Here is a 19,725-nt window from a genome sequence, read left to right as displayed (position 1 = left end):
CTGCAAGGGGATGGAAGTAAAAGGGGTAAGAGATTGAGTGGCTGAATCTTTACCTGGGAAGTTTAAGAAGACATCCAAAGATGAAAGAAGTTATCCATTTGGCTCAGCAGTAACGAACCCAACTAGTATCCACGATGATGCAGGTTCAATCCCTAGCCCTGCTCAGTGGGTTAAGGATCCAGCATTGCTGGGAGCTGTGGTGTAGGTTGCAGATGTAGCTCGGTTCCCGTGTTGCTGTGGCACAGGCCAGTAGCTGTAGCTCTGATTCAAGCCCTAGCCTGGGAACTTTCATATGCTGCGGGTGGGGCCCTAATTTAAAAAAAAAAAAAAAAACGAGTTTGAATAGCTGGCTGATCTAAGGATGGAACTGAAGCCCACGGGGCAGGGCGGGGAGTGGCTGATGCCAGCCTGACTGTGTCATAGAGTGGATACACATTTTCTCCAGTATACAAATCCGCTGTTTCCTTTATTACTTAAGCAACAAAATTTATAAGAATGATTTGCAAATGGTAAAAGTGGCCAGATTTCTAGAAATAAAAGATTGTTATGCTGTGCACTGACTAATACCAAAATGCACTGGTATTTCCAGTAAGGAAGGTATAGAAAAGGAAAGAAACCAGACTAGCTCTGGGTAGAAAACACTTACCTCTAATCAAAACATGACCACATACTCTCAAATTTATATATAAGGAAATACAAACATAATCTATCAACTTACCTTTGTTGACAAACCTACTACAAGAATACAGTAGTGTTCACTATTTAGAAAGTTATCACTTGATCCAAAGCAAAGCTTTGTGCCCAGGAACGGAAATACCCTAAAGCCCTTAGAATTTTTTAGCTTGTATGGAAGGGAAACTGAAGGAAGGTGCTTTCCACAAGGGTGTCTGGTGCCAAAAATGAAGAAAAGTCAGACTAGATCAAAAGGGGTTTAGTATCACAACGAGGCAGAAACATGTCAAATATTTCATGCAGCCAACCTTATTTATTGAGAAGTCCTAGTTTTATTGCCCGTTAACATGTTTGTTCCACAAACTAATTTCTCATAAAGCAAAGCACAACTTTTTCTTATAAATAGTATAAATTATTTTATTTACAGAAACTTGTTACAAAACAAATAGACTATATATTTCTTCTCTTTTAAATATCCAAAGTAATTTTCTATCCCTTGACATTTGTTCATGTTCTATACAGCAGCCAACACAAAGTCCAGCTGAGATGCTCTTGATTATGTGTACAAATGATCAAACTATTCACACATTTTAACACAGGAGATTGCTTTCATGACCAAGCTCAAAAAAAAAAACAAAACAAACAAACAAAAAAAAAAAACAAAAAAAAACAAACAAAAAAAAACAGTAAAATGCTTTCAAGGCCCTACATTCACACTGACAGTATGTAGTGCTCATTTAAATGATCTGAAAATGTAAAAACGATTATTTTTTGCTAAACAATAAAACTTTTAACAATCATTTTCTAAAGCCCAACGTTTTCCCCCGCAGGACAGAATGAGATAATAAGAAATTCCTTGGCAACAGAACTCTTGCAGGAAGACAGCTGCCTTTATAAGTTACATTTTTTCAAATTATACATTTTTTTCATTGTTCTCAGAGGTACTTTGTATTATATTTTTGGAATACAAAATATTTTAAATATTCTATTTCAAGCTCTGCATTTCATGAGTGAATAACAAAACGGACACATGATGTAAGGTGCTGGCTGACAAGATAATTTGCAACCCTTGGTGCCGCTGGGCAATTCATTACCAGCTGAATTCCTGTGAACCAAAAGGTCTTAATTTTAAAATACCTTATAAAATTACCAGTATTTGGTGGTTTTCAACTCCTCCCCTAAAATTTTAGTAACATTATATTTAGGTGGAAAAAGCAAACTCCAAAAGTTCAACTGAACATTCAAGTCTTTTTAAAGTATCTGTCTAAGCTTAAAACTAGGTTCAGGCACTTTCAGTTTTTTTTTCCATTAGTTTTAATGACATCACATTCTAACACACATGTGCTCAGGGCGCACACATAGACACACACAAACGCGCGCGCACACACACACTCTCTCACACATAAAACGCTAACAAAAGAAAAGCAGTGTGTCACTTATTACATGTAGTCTACCAGGGAAATCAGGCAACTAGGGAGAAGCAATGCCCACTTCATCTGTATGAATCCACTCCCGAGACACTGAAAGGGACAAAAGACTTTCACAGAACAGAGGCATCCCTTAAACTGTGAAGGAGGCAGGTTCTAGAACTATTGGCTTGGCAGTGAACCACTTCAAATTATAAAAAGGTATTTACTTTTATTAATTAATAAATAAATACTAGATGATCTCAATTGTACCAAAACAGGATATCAGAAAAAAAGACCTGTGCAAAAATACATATTTAAATATGTACAATTCATTTTTAACAAAATATGTCTTCTGAAATAGGGATACTTCCATATTTATAATAGAACAAGAAATTCCAAAATAAAGATACAAAAGTAGGTTTTGTATAATTCTTTGTTCATCTTTGCAGCACTTTTTTTTTTTTTTTTTTTGTAGGTTAAGAAAACTGCAGGAGTTGTCATGAAATTCTGTTGGAAAGAATATAAAAATTATCTTGGTTTTAAATTGATACCAAAGTCTGTCTAGAAACCACCCAACCACTGCAAATTTGGTTTTTGCAAGTTAATTTAATTCAAAAAAATACTTGTACTCCCATGTTTTAAATGGTCTTAATTGTTCATCGTAATAAAAAGTTGTAGGAGAAAATAAAATATTTGAACAACAGTCTAAAATTTAATAGCACTGTTTAGAATAGGTCTGTTTGTGGCAGGCAGAATCCAAAATGGCTAATTTCCTAATCCCGATGCTTTGTGTACTACCGGGAGACAATAATGAAATTCAATTAAAACCTCAGTCTAAGAAATCAAATGATCAAGACTTGCTAATCTAAATATCTACATTATTCTGAATCAACTTGCTATCATGGATCCTATTCACATCTTTCAGAACAACATGATCTGTCTATAAACTCCATCACTAAAAGCAACTTTATTTATAACCATCAAGTCCCCTTGGCTCTCAAAATAAATTCTACCATTCTCCATTGCACATGTCACCAAGGAATCAACTTAGTACGTTCTGATTCCCTCTCACCTCCTTCTCTCCCTCTTCTGGGATGGAACAACCAGACTGATCTTCCTAACTACCCCGACTGGCCCATCCATGCTCTCTTCTTACAAACTCTCTTACAGTATCATTTTAAAACATTTACTGATTGATTGCATAATAAGTGAACAAGATACTGTTCTCCCCTTCCTTTAAAAAAAGGTCAATATTTTACATCAATTTATAACTAAAGTATCTGCATAAAGTTTTTGTTATCTTACATAATAATAATTCTGTAGCAATTCACATTATTATTAGGTAACCAAGTATTTATTCATTCTACCTGTTGTTGACTTAAAATTCCCTGAAACTGAAGTTTGTAACCCAAGAATTATAAGGAAAACAGACCCACTGACTGGCTCTGTCCCGGCCCTGCCCAGGGCAATGACCAGGCCTCGGGAAATCCACCCTGCATTCGGCAACTTTGTGGGTTCTAAGCAAAAGTGCCTGGTCCTCCTTTCAAGAGCTGTAGTGGTGGAATTATCTCCTAAAAAGTTCCAGCTCATGCCCCCCAATTCTCAAGTAACGATGTTTCAACCTACCAAGCCCTTTCTTTTTGCAGTGGGGTATGCCGAAAAAATATCCTGGAGGGTCTCAGAAACTCTCAGGAGTATGGTAGGCATGAATCCCCAGAAAGAAGGCACGCTAACCAATGCCCCTCCCCGGGTGCCTGCTTCCCACCCCACTGGCATCCACAGAAACATACATAGGGGCAGGAAGGGATGTGGAGACACCTGCTGTGGGGATTGTTCCAAGCGGAAATTTACACTTAGCCCCAGGACAGCATCCAAAGAAGCAGAGGGTAAAGCACAGAGTGCCTTGGAAACATTTACGTTCTATCTGTGACTTTGTCAAGGACAGTTTCTGCTGCAGGCCAATATGTCACACTTTACAAAGGCAATTTTTAAAAACAGGAGACTGGGCAGGACAACCAACCTAATGGCGTATTGTTTAACATGAAAAACAAAGGTTTAAAAAAATCCCATCTCTTTGGAAATTTTGGAAAATTTTCCCCCCATAGTGATTTTTATCCACCCCCACCAAAATTTGGCTTTCCACTATCAGCTGTTTGCATTTTCTTTCTTTCTTTCTTTTTAATCACACAGAATTGCTTTTGTACCATGGAAAGTAAGCCTCTAAAATGGTGTCTACTTGCTCCTGACCAATAATGGCTTTAAAGCAGTTTGTATGTTAGAAACTTCTGACGGCTTCTGATCCCAAATTACTTGCAAAAGGCTGGCCAAAAACACAGGCTATTTTGTCATGGTGCCCTACACTAAGATTCGTGTTCCACTCCTGGCACAGTGCTACAAGACCTAACCACACACCCCCTCCTCCAGAGGGCTGCTCGGGTGCAGCACTGCTCACCCCTGGGAGGCATCTCTAGTCAAGGTGTCTGACTGCTGGAGAGGAACCCACAGGCGACAGTGTGAAAAAGAACTGGGGCAGGGAGAGGGAGGAAGAAAAGTCTACAGTCACGCTCTTGCCAAGACACTCTTGTGCCAGCCAACCTCCTCCAAGAGTGGCTCTGTGATATACTGCAAGTTCAGCAACAAGACGGAACTTCTCAAAGATTGTAGCAAGCAGTCCAGACCACTTTAACACTGATAAAAGCAATTCGGTGGCCGAACTTGATCCAGTGTCCTTTACGAGTACTCACTGCTACAGACATAGCTTCAGGGCCATCCTCGTTAAAGCAACAGCCCGGCCGATTTCTACCCGCGAGGCCCACAGGAGGTTGGGAAAACAGACTCAAAGGCATCGTGGAGTCCAGAGTGCAGAGTGGAGGTGTAACTTGTCGTCAAAAGTGTCCAGATTATTCCTCCCCGTGCTATTTTCAGCTGTCAGGGACGTGCCTTTGGCTTTCAAAAAAGAGGGGGTAAGGAGACAACGAAAGGTAAGTAAGTGGCTGTACACGGCCCAGCCCCGACGCTAAACAAGGTATGCCCAAGGCCACTCGCGGCTCCACCACTGGCCGATGCCAGGAATGGGCAGCTCTAGATTTTGGCTTTAGGTTTCAAAAACCTTCAGTGCCCTCGGGCACAATCATTCTAAAAGAGTGGCTTTTAGAAAATTGTCCAGAAGAGATGCAGGCTGGGTTTCTAGCTGAGAGAAAAGGCTCACATGTTTGCCTTTTGGTTTTATTTACTGATGGTGTTTCCTTGAAGGTATTCCAGGTTGTCAAGTGAGATGTGAACAAGGTCAAATGGGCCAGCACACACAGGTGTAAAAACTCACACCCGAGGCACTGCCGAGCTGGGAGAGGGATCGCTGGCCTTCACTGTCCCACAGTGAGCTATTTTTAAGTTCCTTGGTGGCAGAGCCCACACATAGACTCAGCGGCCAGGTTGGCACCTCGCCCCATCTCTTAGGTTCCCCAGCAGGTCCCACTGAGTCCCCTGTTGAGAGGACTCTGACCAGCTCATTTATTTCTGCCTTAAAATCAGTTCCACGGACAAGAGCAAGCTCAGGTCCCTACTTTTCTAAGAGCAGCCTTCTGACCAGAATTTTGGAGTCACGGGTCCCTTTGCTAAACTGAAGAAAACTACAGGATTCCTTCTGCAGATAAGCAATCACAGATGTAAAAATATGCAATACTTTTCTGGGGACTCACCCATCCTCTGATCTGTAGCCAAGGTCCCCCACAGGATTTGTGCAGCATAATAAAAAGTATTCCGATGCACAGAGGAAATCTTCCTCTAATACAAACTTACTGTGAAGCTAATTTTAAGGAAAAAAACCCATACTTAGGCTATGTGTCCTAGTGGGACATAGTCCCCCAAGACAGGGGAATCAAGGTTGGCAAACTGGGAGCTCAGGAGCCAAACGTTGCTGACAAATGTGTAGGAAATACCAGATTAAAACAAAACAAAAAATTACAGAGCTTTTGGAAAATGGTCAAATTTCTCACGCAAGTCCAGATCTGAAATTGGTAACAGGCCCCTGGGAGCAGCTGCTCTGTGTAGATGGGGCTCCTGCCCCAAACTTCCCACAGGCTCTGCTCCCGTCTGCTGCACCCACCCAGACTCTCCTCACCTCTTGTTACTGGCAGGCAGTAAGGTCTGCAGCCAGGTCTGCATGAAGATGGGGTGTGCTCAGCATCACAGACAGTGGGAGTCATGACAATCAGGGGACCACACTCAGAAGGGAGTTCTGAAGGGGTGGACTGATTCTTACAGTGTTTACACTGCATTTTTATACTTATCATAAACTGTAATGACTAACTTCAAACCAAGAAGGTTTCACTTGTCCAGGAAACCCCTGTTCAAAGATCTAAACAACACACAAATAGCCCCTATGTATTTGTGCCTCAAAAAGAAGAATGTAAGGTGGTGTTGTTTAAATTCCTGCATAATTATTTTCCCCATACCTTTGGCACCAAGTATTAATTCATACAGATACTGTAAAGAAAATCAGATCACATTAAGAAACTACTTGATATTTTCTGAAAAAGTTCTAACCTGGCATTTAAGTTCTGAAGATGAGGAAGGAAAACAAAACAGAACAAAAAAGAGCCTCACATTTTAAACCAGCGCTCTGGGGGTGATGCTGCCAAAATTCCTGCTCGAAAGCGAGGACGGGAGGTATCCCCTGATGAAGGAAATAATAAGACGAGAGGAGCCGGAGGTGAGAGAAAGGAAGCTAGAGGGGACAGTACAGGAGGGAAGGCCAGGAGGGGACAGCAGCAGGTGGAGGTTGCGGAAAAGACAAGGTACAGCCTGAGAACACCACGATCAGGTATAAACCCAATGTCCTGCTCTATAGAAGGGCCACATTCACATTTCGTCTCAATCTATTAACTCAAGGTTTTAGTCTCCAGCACTGACCATAATAAATGCTGTTTTCCTGCCTCTTTGGAAAACAGGGAAGAGAAAATATAGGGAAAAATCTGAAATTCTATGAAGGGAAAAAATATTAAAACACCTTTTTCAAATTTAAACTATCCCTTTCTAGATGAGTCTGATCTGAGCTTTCTTCAGAAAAACATACTCAAGAACTCCTCTGGGAAGCACGGCCCACAGTCCAGGATGCATGCCATCCACTCAGAACCATGCTCCTGGCCACAATGGGGATTGTGTCATCACGCAGGATGTGCCACAGCCCCGTCTGCTAAAACTCACCCGCGTGGGGTGGCCTCCTTATCCGGGAGCACAAGTGGTCATCAATTCATTCGTTTTTAAAAAGACACCATGAAGCCAGACACTTTCTCACAGGCGAACCTGCCAACCCAACCCCGTGGACCTCCAAGCTGGCGAAAGATCTCAAGGGAGAGGCCACGAGCCTGCCGCCGGGGCTCCCCGGCCCTGTCCTACCTGATGGAGGAGGGAACTGTTCATCAGCCCCGGTGGCCCCGGGCTGGGGCCCGAGTGCTTCACGTGCACGTTGTTCACGGCTGGCAACCTGGCGACCTTGCTGGGTTTGCCACTGCTATTGCTGATGCTACCCGAGCCAGGCGAGCACTTTCTTTTCTTTCCTATGAGTCTGTCCAGGGGAGTGTGTGGGTGTGAGTAGCCGCCATGAGAGTTGACGGGCAGCTCGCCGGCCTGGTGCACGAAGGGGCCGAGGGAGAGCGTGGAGTCACTGCTGTTCACCATCACGCTCATCCTCTTGATGGGCTCGGCGGGGCTGCCACCCGGGGCACCCCTCCCCGACTGCTCATGCCGGGCACCCACCAAGTTTGCCCTGCTGGCCACACAGTTGGGGCCCACACTGTGGGACGAGGCCACCGCCAAGGGGAGGGGAGGACCAGAGTGTGCCACGCAGTTTTTTCTAAAAGACTCCATGGAATGAGAAGAAGAGGAGGAGGAGGACGAGGAGGAGGACGAATGAACTAAGAGCGGGGAGCTGTTTTTGCGTTTCTTTCCTGAGCCGCCGCTGGTGCTGCTACTGGCGTTGTGACAATTAGTGCTGTTACCAGAAGACTCCTTGGGCCTTAAAGACTTGCTGGATTTCAACTTCTGAGGTTTCCTGGACATGGGGGAGGAGGGCACGGAAGACAGGCCAGAGGGAGTGGAAGGCGAGGAGGAGGAGGACACTTGTCTGGACTGCATGCCGCACACCGGGTCCACTGCCCCAGAGGCGGCAGGCTGGGCGTTGAGTGTGGTTCCATGAGCTGGTACCGACTTGCTGCTGGGGGAGATGCAGGTGGAAGAGAGCAGAACAGGGGATGGAGACACAGTGGCTGCTGCCAAATAGCTGACCCCACACTGGGATGTCGGCACAGAGTTTGTCCGGTGAGGAACCCGTGTGGAGACGGGCGATGTGGTACTGGGCACTGGCGGGATTTTCCTGCAAAACAAAAGAGGGCAGTGGATAAATGCTCCTCCACAGCCCTTTCTGGAAACTTTTAGAAGTTTCTGAACACCTTCCTGCACTCAGAGCAGTCCATAAGCCCGTAGGCCTCACCCACTGCTGCAGCAGCAGGTTCTGCTGCTGAGACACTGTGTATCTTCCACCCACAGCCCCCTCACCCAACTTCTGCCCATCCTTCCATTTCAACCCATCCACATCACTTCCTTAGGAAATCTGCCCTGACCTGTAGTTCCCACACTGCTCCCTGTTCCTAGACTTTGGAAGACCCTGGCAGTTTCCATGTATGACTGATGACCACTGTATATATAGCGTGTCTGCATAGGGTCCAATCCTCAGCTGATTTACCACTGTAACCCCAGTATCCAGGACAGTGCTTGCAACACAGAAGGCACTCCAACACTAAAAGAACTCATAAATGAATGAGGGAAAAAGAAGGGCACAGCCAATCAATAACAATGGCCAGATCCAAGCTACTGGCCTGAATCACTGTACAAGGGAATGGAGCCCCCAGATCTCAGGGAATTTTCAACCACAGTGTCCTAAAAGTGTATTCTGGTAATAATGTCTGGGTAAGGTATATATTGAAAGTCAAATAGTGGTGGTGGGGGAGGGCTCCTTTTATTTTAGCTTTGATTTTCAAAATGCCACAATACCAAAATTTCTAAGACCCCTATGGCATGATTCACACTGGGGTGGCAAAACAGAAAATGGCCTGTGCTGAGACTGCCCTGCTCCTGGCTCAGGGACCAGCTCTGGCTAAGCCAGACCCTGAACCAGTGAGGCTCCAGCTCCTCACCTTCAGTTGGCAGAGGTGGCTTAGACTGCTGCCAAAGTGCTTTCCACATGCTTTTTGAGAAAGAATATAGCTATTAATAAAAGGAAACAAATACTACAAGAGTTTGCACCAGCCCTGAAACCCCCAGAGTGTAGCTCTGGCCCTCAGTCACTGCTTCCCGAAGTGGCTGCACATCAGAATCACCTGTGGCGTTCAGGCCACACCCAGATGGACCACACCAGAATCACGGGGGTGGGGGTCCAGGCATGAGTAACTTCTAAGTCTCTCCAGGAGATCCCAACGTGAAACCAAGGTTGAGAAACTGGTCTCTATCCCCATGCTGCTTATGAAGGATAAGCACTGACAGGACCTGAGATGCTTATTAGAACTGCTGAGCCCCTGAGCCCACCCTAGACCTCAGAGAGTGTATCTCAACAAGATCCCCAGGCAAGTGGTGGGCACCAGCACCTGGGAGAAGCCCAGCTGGAAAGGTAGTACAAGGGTTCGTGCTCCCTGAGAGCAGTGGCTTCACATGGCCACCAGGTGGCTTAGGAAGACAGATCGTAACGGCCTTGCTGCGGGAACCAAGTCCTAGGAAAAGGAAAAGGCTTCCATGTGGGGAGAGATGTGGACCTCACCGGACAGCATCACTGGTTTCTCTTAAAAAGAGCTCTTTTGGAGCTCCCCGGTGGTCTCAGGCAGCTCAGTGTGGTCATGGCTATGGCTAAGGCTAGATAGATCCCTGGCCTGAGAACCTGGGCATGCAACAGGCACAGTCAAAAAATAAAAATAAAAGTTCTTTTATGTCATGCTCCTGTTTGCATAAAGAAGACATAAAAAAAGAATAGGTAGTCACACTGACCTATGTTTGCATAAATGAACTCAGAGATACAAGCAACTAATAAAAATGCTTCTGTCTTAGAGAAGTGGGTGGGAAACAGGAAAAGTGGGGGCCTAGGGGAGCTAAAAGTTTTCACTATATACCTCTTCATACTCATTTTTCTTCAGCCAAGTGAATTTATTACCAGCCTAAAAATTGAATTAGAAAAGAAAAATAGGAGTTCCTGTCGTGGCTCAGTGGTTAACAAATCCGACTAGGAACCATGAGGTTGTGCGTTCGATCCCTGGCCTTGCTCAGTGGGTTAAGGATCCAGTGTTGCTGTGGCTGTGGTGTAGGCCAGAGGCTACAGCTCAGATTAGAACTCTGCCTGGGAACCTCCATATGCCATGGGTGTGGCCCTAGAAAAGACAAAAAGACCAAAAAAAATATATATATATAATAATAATAATAATTTTTTTTTTAAAGAAAAGAAAAATAAACCCAAACCAAAAACCCTTTAAAACCATCCCAGCTCCTCCTTGGGGAAGTGCAATAATGGTCCCCAGTTATAGCACGCAAGTGGCTGATCGAGCTCATGGGAGCCTGTCAACAGCCCTTTGGGTCACAGCCATGCTCCAGAGGAAGAGCTGGCCTAATTTCACTGTCAATCAGATACTGCACACATTGAAGATGACTTACTTCACTGTCAGGGCTCAAACCCTACCTCCACTTGTCCCCAAATTAAACTACAGTAAGTAACTGAAGAGTAAGGGCCTGAGAAGAGTGCTACCTGCACTGGGGCTCTTCCCAGAAGGGAAGCTTTCAGCTAGGTTGGGATGATGGAACCTGGACCAATTTGAGAGCCTCCTTACCTCAAAGATGCCATCCGAAGAGCATTTCTCCTCTGGCTGAGAAGAGCTGAGCCACTGCCCACAAATCTCAGGAGCTGCCTGTGCCAGCCTCCCTCACTCCTGTGTCAGAAGTACTCATTTCCTCAAGCATCTGGCCTGGCACCCCCCTCCAAGTTCCTACCTGCACCATCTCTGAGCAGCATGTCTGCTCCTGCTGAATTAACTAACTCTTTGAAAACCAAAGGTCATATTAACAGGGGGTTTCCTCCTCACTGGAAGCAAGCGACTGAAAACGCAAGTCAGCCTCCGACAGAACAGAGAGTGGAGGCAAGCTCAGGATCCCGCTTCTTCAGAAGTTCAAAGCACAAAGAAGAAAAGCTCTCCACACAAGCCTCTACGAACCGAAACGCTCTTCACCCCAACTGCTGACCATAAACCACTCACCAATATAATGGAGGTAAAAGTTGTGAGGACCCTTCTAAACTCTCAGGAGTGCATTAAACCCACAGTTCAATGAGCTCAACAAGCAACCCGAGTCCCACTAGGGAGGTTGAGGTAAGAAGGTGAGGTTTCATGCATCTTAAGGTTTTCTGATATGGAGAAGCCAGGTCCCCCCTTCCCCCCGACCCCAAGAATCCCAGCAAACCACTGCCCGGGTCTGTCTCTGGGTCAGAACACTGTTCCTTCATAAAGGTTCTTATTGAGCAAGAACCAGGAAGAAACGAGAAATAAGGAAGCAGAGAAACACTGCTGTGGGGCTGGTCTTAGTGAACAAATGCAAGCCCTGTTAACAACTATGAAGACAGTTCTTTGAACTGGATTACCTGAGGTCTCTGACAGCTTGCTCTACCTTTATTAGGAAACTATAGCAGAGAAGCAAATGGATGTACCTGAAGAGTCCATCCATGGAGGCAATGGGAAACAATGCCCAGTGGAGGGTTTGGGATGACTATGTATCACTGGAATTCCCCATGAGCAAAGCTCGTTTTGCAAAGTAGGTTCCACTAAACACTAGTCCCCAAGATGCTCCCCTAAAAGAGGTTCCCAGGTCCAAAGAGCTTGGGAGACAGTTCACTTTATACATTATAACCTTTGAGAGTTACAACAGACAGCGTCCATTAAAGCCTCTGAGAAGTCCTGCAGTAAGGAAGAATATTTTACTTCAGGAAAGGCTGAGCTAATAAATCTTCTGGGCCATAGAAATCTTCTTCCACTCAAAACACATTTGGTAAACACTGGCATGTGTGACACCACGAAAGGTGATCGGCTTACTTTCAACTATAAATCAGGGGAAATGGCTCCTTTACCTAAACCCTCAGCAGCTCCCCAGGGCCTTTAGTTGATTCCAGTGTCACCTGGCCACTGCTGGCCTCTCAGATCTCCTCTGGTACCAGGCTGGCTTTTTTGCTTTTTCTCAAACAAGTCTTCTGACAAGACCTTCACACCTATGGTTCTTTCTGTCTGGATGGCCCACTCCTCCCCACCAGCCCCATGGCTGCTTTCTCATCCATCTGTCTCAGTCAAGGGCCTCTTCAGAGAGGCTCCTCATGAATCTCTCCTGCCTGTTATTTCCCCATCTCAGCTCTTAGTTGAGCCTAAACCCCAGCTCTATCACTAACTTTCTATATGGTTTTATTTCTCAGTTTCACTATCTGTCAAAAAAAAGAAAAGAAAAGAAAAAGGAATAATCGAGGTCACCTGACACTGTGAGTTGTGAAAATTAAAACAATTGTTAAGTTACCTGGCCTATAGAAAGTCTCAGTGCTGCCTGTTATCAGTGTTTCTGTCATATCCCTCATGGTAAGCCATGATCTCTATTTTCTGCTGACTGGCTTTTGTGTTTCTGCTTGCCGGAGAACATGAACTCCATCCACGTGGGAGTCCCTTAGCCTGAAACCCCAGCACTGAGCTCAGGACATATTCACTGCAAGGGTGAATGAATGGATGATGAGGACCTCCCCTCAGGGATGGTCAAAGGCTACTACTCATTTCAGAGACAATTATCACCACCAACTGAGCCCTACCGGGCCCCAGAGGTGGGATGGGCACTCACTTCCACAGCTGCGCGTTCAGATGCTTCTCCACCATGAGGTTGAGGGCGCAGCGAAGCCGGTTCCACCTGGAGTCAAACACGTAATAGCCTCGTCCAATCTGCCGGCTCCCAAATGTGCAAAACTGCAAGAGAAAGAGCACATGGCTCAGGCTTGCTAACTTGGATGGAGTGGCCCAGGAAGGAGTGACCAGAACAAGACAGCGCTGACTGAGTACCGTGGGCTGTGAAGCATGAGCATGACAATGCCTAGCCCTGAATGCCATGGACGAGAACGGGAGAAGCAGGAGCCGTGCTGGGCAGAGTGCATGCCGCCTCAGGGCACCCTGCTCTGAGCTGCCTCACACCTTGACCGTGCCCCGCACGGACGGGAGGGAGGGCATGCCGCGGTCCCCGGCGCGCCCCCCTGCAGTGCCCTGTTCCTGCTGCGTGGGGAGGGTCAGCGCGGGGGTGGATGTGGAACTTACAGATGCTGGCTGAGGATGATGACCTGAATAATGACAGTCCAGTTTTTCAACAGACTCTTCTTTGTCATCGCCTTCTCCCTCCTCACTGGATAACCGAGAAGCTGGCTCAGTGGCAGGCAGGGGAGGGTGTGGAGACTCATGGACTGGAGGAGGGTCAATGGGGGCACTCCCACCTTGCTGAGCAGGGCAGCCTGGAGGCCTTGGTGAGCAGAAAGTGCAGCACTGATCAGATCACATCACACATCTGCGAATCAGCTGCCTTAACTCAGATACAACAATGTATCCAAAACCACCAGGGGAGGTCTGGGCTCCACCACTGGCAACAGGTGCGGATCCGGGACTGAGAGTCGGGGGAGTCCTCTTTCTCATCCCTGCAGTGTCAAAAGGAGCTGCCTGCCAGGTCTAAACAAAAGAACACAACTACTCCTTTCCAGAGCCACCTGGTCCTCCTCCTACTCTCCTCAAAGAAGGTGAGAGACATGTGGAATTTAAGAGAACCCTTTCTTTGGTTCTTCTTCAAATTTCACCTAGAATTAGACTACTAAGGCAATAAATGAAATAACTGGTCATGTGCTCTAAAACAACCTAAGGGTGCCAAGAGGTGATAAAAGAACAAGGTAGCTTTAGCATTTTATGTGAATAATCAAGTGCATGTTACTGAAGGACAGCAGTATATGTTCCCCAACATATATAAAGGCCTGGGGTTTCTAGAGTTGAGCCTTCTTTTTTACAGATGGAAAAACTTTAATGAAAAGGTGGGTGGCCAAAGGACTTGCTGAGGAACTGATGGCCTGGGCCTGGCCACCTCCTCTGATCACTGCTCCACCGTGTTGTTCAGAAACGAAGGCCTTCGTGTTGGGACAGGCTCAGGCACGCACTCGGGTTTCCATGAGGGAGGCACGTCCAGCCCTCACTGGACCATTTCAAGGATCAGACAAGTGAGAGTAAAAGGTTAAATAAGCAATGGCAACCAAGGGTTTTAGCACATTCCTAAGCAGAAGCCCTTGTTGCCGACAGCCCAAACTAAATACCCTCATCCTCTATGCCTTCATCTTTCCCTTCTCTCCAGAGAGTGGGTACAAAGTCCTTTACTTGAACTTGGTTAAATATACAAGCAGAGACATACATATATATTCAGCCCACCATCAATGCCTCCAAGGGACACATCTAAGTTCTTGGTAAAACACTCTGATCCACTCGCTGCTCACAATGCAGCTAAAATGCCTAATACATGATTAGGCCAGAGTCCCAAATGAATGAATGAAAAAACATGTTGATAAATGGATGTTGTAAAAATTCAGGCCAAATGCCTGTCTCCAGCAAGAATCTCAACTGCTGTATTTTGCAAGAAGCGAGACAAATGAATGGGAACGTGCTGCCAAAGCCATGAGAAATGCTCCCATCTCTAACCTGCAGGCAGGACCTGAGCTTCAGCCCTGCACAACAGGGTTAGGAGTCACCCAACGCTGAGCAGGGGTGGAGCAAATCATTCTCGCTTTACTCTGCTGCTTGTGTTTGGCCATGGAGAGCCCTGCTTGAAACTTACTCATCAACACTTTTTTTTTTTTTTTTTTGGTCAAAGCAAAACCCAATTAGACAAATGTCTCCTCTGCTCAGAGCGAGCCTGATGTCTATCCTCAACATCACGACAGCCGGGGCTCTACCCCCTGTGCATCTGTTCTCTGAAGGAGGGGAGAGCTGGTGGATGTGGCTTACCTTGGAAGACTGGGGGTGTGAGGTTTAGGTTTACTAGCTACGAAAGGCTTTGATTCGGGAGGAATCACTCCGTGAGAGTTTTGGTGTGGCTCCTGTGAAGTTCTAGGAGGGGTGGGATGCGGGTCCCTGAGAGGCTGCGTTGGTTGCTGAGAGTCCGGATGGCGGATCGATTCCTTTTCCCTGGTTTTGTTTTTGTGCTCGGCTAATAACACATCAAATCGTTTTCTTCGACCCTGGACAGCCCTCCGCTGGGTTAAGGAATGTGTCTACAGATAAAAAACAACAACAAAAACAAAACCAGAAATGGAGAAACTTGCTAATAGTTTTTTCTGTAACATATCAAAAACACCAATGCCAATAAAAATGCAATCTAGAACATTAGTATAATCAAAGGCTGATCAGCATGTGATGAGCTAAAAGTCCTAAGACTATGATCTTTTTTTCTTTTCTTCAGCTAGAAGCACATATTCCAGGCTCCAATATTTAAGAATTTGGTGATGTCATTTCCACCAGAAGAAAGAACTGTTAACCACGCCACCCTGTGTGTACTGAGGGACAACAGTGGATACAAAGAGGTGACAGGTCCTCATGTTTTAGCCATAGGAACAATTCACCCACCAGGATTCTTACCGCCTTCACTAGAAAAGCCCCTCTTTGGACCATTTAGTTTTGAATGTTAAAAGGAAAGAAACATTCCATAAAATATATAGCAGAAAGTTTTCTTTCACTAACTGTCAGCAAAAAACACAATCGTTTCTTTATTGCAGTGACAATGCCATATATACAGAGAGAGAAAGTGATGCCAAACATCCTGGAGACAGGGGCTGCTGTGGTCGAAGAAAACTTGGGGGAATTAAAGAGTATGAGGCTGAAAGAAGACAGGCTGTGAACAGAAGAGATGCAAAGCAGAGTGAATCCACATCAACAGACACTCACTATGGAAATTAAGAAAATGGGACAGAGAGCATTTTTGGATTTTGACACAATTCTAATCTCATAAATTAAAAAAAAAAAAAGGTAACATTCTCAAGAAACTTGAAATTACTCTTCAGGAAAAAGAAAAGTCAGATAAACCTGACCATTCCATACTGTTAGGGCCTCAGTCTGTACAACATGCAAAGAGCCACTAACCACAGAGGCCCCAAATCACACCTCCCAAACATGAGTGAATTCATCTAAGTAACTCGCTCTACCATGTTATGACAATACTACAAATGAGACTTTTTGAGTATGTACACATTATACAAATGTATTCCTCTACAGGTTTACATGTTTGCTACATTTTAAGGGATTTAAGGGGCATGAGGCTTCTCATTCACTCTTGCAATTCAATAATACAACCTGCATACTGCAAACCATGTACACCCCAAATCTAAGCTGGCATAGATAGTTAGAAAAATGTGTTTAGCTTCTTTTCATATTTTTAAGTGTTTTTCTTTAATATGTAATATATCGACAAAAAAGTAACCTAAAGGAAGACAAACACCTCTGTTTTGTTCAGTGCGATACCAACACCTAGTATAGCTCCTGGCACCCTGTAAATGCTTCAAACAGAAATTAGATAAAAATAAGAGCCCTCCAGAGTTCCCACTGTTGCTCAGTAGAAACAAATCTGACTAGTATCCATGAGGATGTGGGTTCAATCCCTGGACTCACTCAGTAGGTTAAGGGTCTGGCACTGACGTGAGCTGTGGTGCAGGTTGCAGACGCAGCTCAGATCTGACATTACTGTGGCTGTAGCATTGGCCAGCAGCTGTAGCTCTGATTAGACCCCTAGCCTAGGAACTTACATACGCCACAGGTGCAACTCTAAAAAGCAAAAAAAAAAAAAAAAAAAAAAAAGTCCTCCATTATGTGTTGAATGAACGAACAGATATACAATGTCACTGATGTCACTGGTCCAGTTGCCTATCTCATCAGACAAGCAGAAGCCTCTCCTCACCTTCAAGTGGCCCTTGGTGCTTAGCACAGCAAGACCCAGGGAGGCAAGCAGGCAGAGCCAATCACTATCTTCCCAGCTGGGTTTAAAGCGTGAACAGGACTTCCATGGTTCTCTGAAGAAGCTTCCAATCACAAATACGGTGCCCCCTTTCCCCATCAGAACCCTGTGGGGGCTTCCCAAGGTGCAGAGGATAAAGACTAACTCTTAAGGAGACCCCAGGTCCCTGTACACACTAATACCTGTGCCCGCTGCTCCCCGCTTCTCTGGCACCAAGTGCCATGGCGCCCTGCTTCTGCTCACCCTCTGGATGCCTTTCAGACTCTGAGCTGTTTGTTCTGTGCTGGTTCACACAGGCTACTTCTCAGCCTCTCCCACCCTCTTCTGCCCAAATCATATGCATTTAAGCCCAGTCTTCTTCAGCTAAGGATCCCTTCCTTACCCAGTTGTCCTAATGAAGGCTGTCTATACATAGGTCTCTTATCTTTTTGGTTACCCATTAGTGTTAACTTTTATACATCTGAGTCATTACCAATTTAATCTCTATCTCTTCCAGCAGACTGTAAAGCCCTAGGAGGGTAGGAGCCATGCCTTGATTTTGTTCAAGCCTGTATCTTTTGAGGACCACAAGGAGGCCTGTGCCCACAGATGTGTACAGAAGACGTTTCTACAACCGCTGAAAGGAGCCAAAATCTACTTCCACTGAAGGCACAGAGGACAACGAACAGGACATTGGACAGATGAGGAAGTAAGGAACAGACAGTGAGGATGGCAGACAGATGACAGTGACAGGACTGGGTAACAGGTGCCCTGATAGTGAAGAGAACAGACAATTCTCTTTGTCTAAGACAAAGATGACCAAAGTCTAAGACAGGAGAGATGTGTGCAGCAGTGTGAGGGACATCAAGCTGGGGCACTCAAGGGGTCCAGCCTCACACCTTAATAGATGCAGGCTGCAGTGGAGGCAGGGCTAGGGAGAAGCACTAACAAGCACAACACAGGAAGAAAGTAAGGGCGCTCTGTGCAAGGGTGGGCCAGCTGCAATGCTGCATTTTCTGCCAGTTCTATCCTGTACTCATGGCATGCCTGGGTGAAGACACACACTACTGTGCAGCTGGGCTTAGTACCCAGCTCAGATGGTAATGACACCCTCAACAGAACACGGAGAGCATATATAACTTGAAAAGGATGATGGGAGAAAAATGCAGGATCCACAGAACTCCAATGAAGGTTCAGGAAGAAGGCTGGTAAACCATTTGTAGATTTTAAGCTGATAAAGCTTCTGGTTCACCAGCGTGCTTCACAGATGATTGAAAAAAAAGCATCGTTGGGCAAAGCAAACATCCTTCATTGACCACAGGCATCGTAATACTGAGAAATCTGTGTTACTGAGAGCCTGGTGGGCAGGAAGAGCGGAGAGAGGCTGGCAAGTGTGACGTGGTATAAGGCGCATATTCACAAGTTCCTACAGGTGTACCTGAATGGGACCTAATTCCACAGAGCTCAAATGGCTTATGAAATGCCACGCCATGTGGTCAACTAATATTGGATAAAACAAAGCAATCTGGGGAGTTCTCATCATGGCGCAGTGGTTTAGAAATACGACTAGGAACCATGACGTTACAGGTTTGATCCCTGGCCTCTCTCAGTGGGTTAAGGATCCGGTGTTGCCGTGAGCTGTGGTGTAGGTTGCAGACGCGGCTTGGATCCTGAGTTGCTGTGGCTCTGGTGTAGGCCGGTGGCTACAGGTCCGATTAGACCCCTAGCTCAGGAACCTTCATATGCCGTGGGTGCAGCCCTAGAAAAGACCGACCCCCCCCCCCAAAAAAAAAACCCAAAAAACAAAGCAATCTGTCTCGAGGAGTTTTTAACCTAGATTCAAAAGTGCATTTGGAGTGGGAACTACCATCAACCTCTGAAATGAAATGCAAAATCCACTATATGGGTATACATGCTTTCCTGTGGGAAGAAGATCCATAGTTTTTTAAAAATCAGATATTTAAAGGTGTTTTTGACCAACATATTTCCTCAAAAAATTCAGTACACTGGTGAAGATAAAATCTACACACTAAAATTAAATTAGACATTTAAAATAAGAACTATGCAGAAATAACATTTCCCATTTCTGAAGATTTTTAACATATCTCCACTGTTTATGGGTGGAGCGGGGCCTGATGTTCTTTATTCAAATGTAATCTTTCGTACAACTTAAAATAATACATCAAGAGTTTTATTAATCTTTAAAGAAAACTAATTTTTATAATATTTATCTCCTCCTCCAAACAAGGGTTTTAAAATTACTTCAAAGCAATGACTCAATACTTTTTGAACCCTTCTGAATGGTGACTGGGGACATAAGCATATATGCTCATTACACAGGGAGTCTACAGAAGCCACCCTTGTGTCAGCCCTTATTTTATAGCACATACACTGCCTCCCCACTAGCATACTGGCATTTCAGAAAGGGAAGTTCAGGACAGAAAGGAGATCATTACACTTTCTTAGCTTTTATATATATACATATATGGTTATATGTTACCACATATCTTTTTTAAACTTAAAAAATAAGGCTACCTCAAAGTCACAGAATTTTTTAAAAAGTAGCTCTAAAATCTAAGAATCATGGATT

The 19,725-nt window shown here is 45.1% G+C and overlaps 1 protein-coding gene across 15 annotated transcripts in view; it reads right to left on the bottom strand.

Annotated features, from left to right (window-relative positions):
* The window catches only part of ATXN7 (ataxin 7), a 158,467-nt gene that overhangs the window by 15,667 nt on the left and 123,075 nt on the right, over positions 1–19,725 (bottom strand). For 8 of the 15 annotated variants that reach the window (XR_002337616.1, XR_002337614.1, XR_002337615.1 and 5 more), the window contains 4 exons: positions 15,158–15,423; positions 13,442–13,640; positions 12,978–13,099; positions 7,479–8,454 (listed from right to left, as the gene is read on the bottom strand). Coding sequence is in view for 8 of the 15 variants with exons in the window: in XM_021069178.1 (XP_020924837.1) it covers positions 7,479–8,454; positions 12,978–13,099; positions 13,442–13,640; positions 15,158–15,423 (1,563 nt within the window). In the remaining 7 variants the exon portion in view is untranslated. Of the gene's footprint in view, positions 1–1,071; positions 8,455–12,977; positions 13,100–13,441; positions 13,641–15,157; positions 15,424–19,725 lie in introns of those variants that run through there. The other 7 variants (XM_021069174.1, XM_021069175.1, XM_021069180.1 and 4 more) reach the window with 3 other exon arrangements.

Source organism: Sus scrofa, chromosome 13 (assembly GCF_000003025.6).
Source record: "Sus scrofa isolate TJ Tabasco breed Duroc chromosome 13, Sscrofa11.1, whole genome shotgun sequence".
NCBI lineage: Eukaryota > Metazoa > Chordata > Mammalia > Artiodactyla > Suidae > Sus > Sus scrofa.
This window is presented reverse-complemented; position numbering and strand designations above follow the sequence as displayed.